The sequence below is a fragment of the Biomphalaria glabrata genome, chromosome 2 (genome assembly GCF_947242115.1).
Source record: "Biomphalaria glabrata chromosome 2, xgBioGlab47.1, whole genome shotgun sequence".
Classification (NCBI taxonomy): Eukaryota; Metazoa; Mollusca; class Gastropoda; family Planorbidae; genus Biomphalaria; species Biomphalaria glabrata.
The window spans coordinates 54,882,010-54,885,956 of record NC_074712.1 but is presented as its reverse complement, the minus strand read 5'-3'; the positions used below and the strand labels follow the sequence as shown (position 1 = coordinate 54,885,956).

At 34.2% G+C, this 3,947-nt stretch overlaps 1 protein-coding gene across 1 annotated transcript in view; it reads left to right on the top strand.

Moving 5' to 3' along the window:
• The first annotated feature begins 2,629 nt into the window (after positions 1-2,629).
• LOC106074543 (uncharacterized) overlaps positions 2,630-3,947 on the top strand; it is a 29,353-nt gene continuing 28,035 nt past the window's right edge. Inside the window, exons 1-2 of the mRNA XM_056021227.1 lie at positions 2,630-2,759; positions 2,973-3,027. Coding sequence (XP_055877202.1) covers positions 2,973-3,027 — 55 coding nt within the window. The 5' untranslated portion in view covers positions 2,630-2,759. The remainder of the gene's footprint in view (positions 2,760-2,972; positions 3,028-3,947) is intronic.

The following is a 3,947-nucleotide window of genomic DNA, read 5'->3' as shown; positions in this document are numbered from 1 at the left end:
AAATATCTGCCTGCATTTAATGGTAACTTCTGTGTGATTTACCAACTTTTTTATTCTTTGCTATGACTTAAATCATAAATTGCTTATTCGAAAAACATAAACTAACAACAAAAACATTTAATTTTTTTAAGACCATACCTCTATTATTAAACTTCAAATATAATAAAATAGTTTTGAAAGGATAATTTTTTTTTTATTCGAATATCAAACCAGTCACACCGTAGAGCTGCAAAAAGATAAGCATTTTCTTATTTGGCCAGCGAGACATTATGGTAATACGGCTTACTACGCCATGTTGGCTCTAGACCTACCTAAATATAGTCTCCAGCCAAATTTACATTTTTATTTTTTACTTTTAAAAATTATAACGGTCAAACTAGAGCTAATAATTCTTTTCTCTGGGATGTAAATCTACTGATAAATTTCTAGGAAAATCGTTACAACGGTTTTTGAGATCAGCTGTCCAGGTTCTTGGATCAAGGTTTCTGCTGGATGATGCTGAATCCAGGTTCCTGGACCCAGGGTTCAATCGAAGTTCTGACTTGAATAGAGGTATTGTAAAAAGAATGTTCGAAAAGACACACAAAAATGATGCATTTCTTATCTCGTATTCTAGGACTAATTTAAATAATTACTCTTTTAGTCTGAAATATGTCCAAAGTCTACACAGCAAATCGAGCAGTTGCGTTAGAATAGACAGTGGCCAAAAAAAAACAACGAAAACGAGACTTGTGTATGGCAAGGGTGTATCCTATTCCCATTTCTCTTGTCTGTTAGCCTTCGACTATGTCATGAAAACAAGACTGCCTTGGGTACACGACTGGGCCTATTTCTTCTCATTTCAATGTTGTAGGGCTCTGAGGAGTAGTCTTATAACTGCCATGAACTGCGCAGTGATCTCTAGATCTGGCAGCTTTCCATATATATTTTTGTTCTACATGGGGATTTGGGACCAGTGTTTTAAAGGTTTTAAATGAAACCTAATTGATATTTGTAAACCAGAGACCATAAGCTGTCATGACATCTGCAGTCCTTCTAGATTCTTACGTTTCTTAGAAAGTAGAGTTTTTAAGTAAATTTAGTTTACGACACAAGACATCTAGGAAGTAATTAAAATTAGACTCCGTGAATCCAAAGAACTAGGAGTCCGCTTTTGCTACTACCGCATTTTTTTCAGCTCTGAAGGTTGGCCTATCTGGTGGATGCTTGCTCGGCCCCGAGACCATTTGTTTTAGAAGGCCTCAACACTGACAAGCAACGACACAACCTGTGGGCAGTTTAGACCAATAGCTCGTAGCCACGTCGTACAGACCACAAAATATCAAATCTTAGTAGTAGGCCAATGTCATTTTTCTTTTCATGACTTTAATAGCTTCCATTTTTTATGTGTGCCTCGATAACACTGAAGTGACAACGGCCCAGTGATACTTGTCGTCCGGCAGCATTAGCCAAAAGTGTAAAACTGTTCAAGCGATCAAACTTATTCGTTCAAGTCTTTTGGTTGAAATTCACTCATGAATAGCAGGAAAATGTCTCTTCTTTTAATGGATATCTCTTTCATGAACAATGGTATGTATATTCTTTGGTTGTTCAAAAGAAATCTACTTAAAATTCTCCTCAAGATCTGCCTTTTTTTTTCTTGGCAGTCCAATGAAAAATTTTTGAAACGATATTTTCGTTTGAAAGAGCGTTTTCGCTGATTAACGCTCTGTGGACTAAAGAGATTAACAGACTGCCCAGTGAGAGACATTCCTCCTAACAAATTATTTACAATCCAAGAGAAAATGTCGTTCACGGACTTGGTTTACGCAAATGACGACATTAAGTCAATATATGCAGTCGCTTCGTCTGAGAAATACGATATACTAAATACATTTGTTGAACAAGGGATTACAGCCTATGATTGACTGACATGTTTCATCAAATAAATTGTAAGCCTAGCTTTTTAAAGTTGACTTTGACTCTGTTTAGCATCCTCCTTTATAGGACTGCCCTCTTTTTTTTTTGTTATTCTTGTAACTATGTACATGTGCCTGTTAAACCTATAGCGGCCCTGATCTTAATGTAATGTATTACACTACTCACTGCCTTGAACAAACATTATTTCACTCCTTTTATTCTTTTTTTTTAAATGTATGACTTAGATCTTTCAATAAGTATCATTACCTATATATGAATACTACGTGTGACGCTGGTCGCTCACGTTACGTCTGGACTCATTCAGTTCCTAGACAATAATACCACAGTTATTTGTATAGTGTGTGTGTGTGTGTGTGTTTAGTTCGGATGTCAATATAACCGGGTTCTCAAACCGTGTTTGTCTAGTGTTCGTTAGACCTAAATGTGTGTTAAAAGCCACAATTGTAATTATTCGCCAGAACACGTTAATTAATTTATTTTTTTTGAGTCAAACAAAAACTTAACGAAAAGTTATACTGTCTTCCAAAGAGCATGAACTTTGATCTTTGAAATAATGGCTTTCATTTCCCATCTGGTGAAAAGTTTTTTTTTGTTGCAGAAACAAAAGTTTGGGAAACCCTGAACTGTAAAGTAAGGCCATAACCTAGACCTTGCTTTTATACGTAGAAAAAAAAACTTTTTTCTTATTCAGTTTTATAATAAAGTGTAAAGTGTACAATTGAGCATTTAAGAAGGGTGCAGTTCGTGCGGTCATCTGCTGAACGTTAAAACATGAGATTACTTGTTGAGTAATTAACTCCAAGCAGGCGTTAGTTCTCGGCACAAGTACTTTGTAAAACGTAGGCCAGACTCCCACGATTTGCTTTTTTTTTTTAATACGATGAAACATTGTTTGTAATCAAAGTTTAGAATTGAATAAAATCAAGATCTATCTGTCTATTTAATATAAGATTCGTATTTCGTATGATTCATATTTAATCAATTAAAAAAAAATTATGTATGCTTTTCGTAACACGAGTTTAACAATATCATGTCTTCTTTTTCCACTTCAGATGTTACGAATCTCAGTTGTGATACTATTGACCAGTTTGGCCAGAAATGTTTTAGGTGAGTACACGATTTAAAAAGTTCAAATCAATACTTTTTTTTAAGCGACTCCTAGGATGTGCTAAATGCCGTGCATACTGTAAAGAAGGTTGGATTGGATTTATGCAAACGCTGAACCTTTGCTTTAAGTTCTTAAGGATAATACTCCTCACCTCTGGTCTTCTTGGTTTGGACGATAGTCTAAGAAACGTTATTAAAGTAAAAACAAGATTACAAAGAGAGTTTGTGTTACACAAACTCAGAGGCGGCCCCCGTCGAAGTCGGATCCCTGTCGGATCTGCATATTCGCAAATAATATTCAAGAGGTGATTTAATTTTGATGGTCAAAAGTAATAATGTTTCAAAGATTCATTTGCCGTAAATTTAAATTTAATAAAAAATAGTAGATTAGTTTTAGTATATTAAAACATTGCAATATTGATCAAAACGTTTGGAAATGAAAATCTACACTTTTTTTACACTTTAAGTTTAGAAAATGAAATTCTACATCTTAATCTAGTCTATTTTAGTCTAAACTAGATCTAGAAATTCTAGATCTAGACTCTAAAATAATTTTAATTAGAATATAACTCCAGATCTAGATATACTGTAATAAAAATCTAGATCTAGTTTAAAAAATCTAGATTAGATCTAAATCAAGATATCATTCCTTTTTTAAACGCGAGTCACATAACGAGGCTTAATAAACATTACTATACCGAGTTCTTTTTTCATTTCATTTGAAGAATTAATTCCATATAACGTCAGAGGGAAAAAAAAACACTACGTCACACGGCCTAGCTAGACTAAAAATCGCCTTCATCATTACGAGCCATTTATCGAGTGTTCATAGACTTTGGTGCACCAAGTGCGTTCTTTAAGCATTTCATTTAAAGAATTCATTCCATATGACGTCAAAGGAAAAAAAAAACTACGTCACA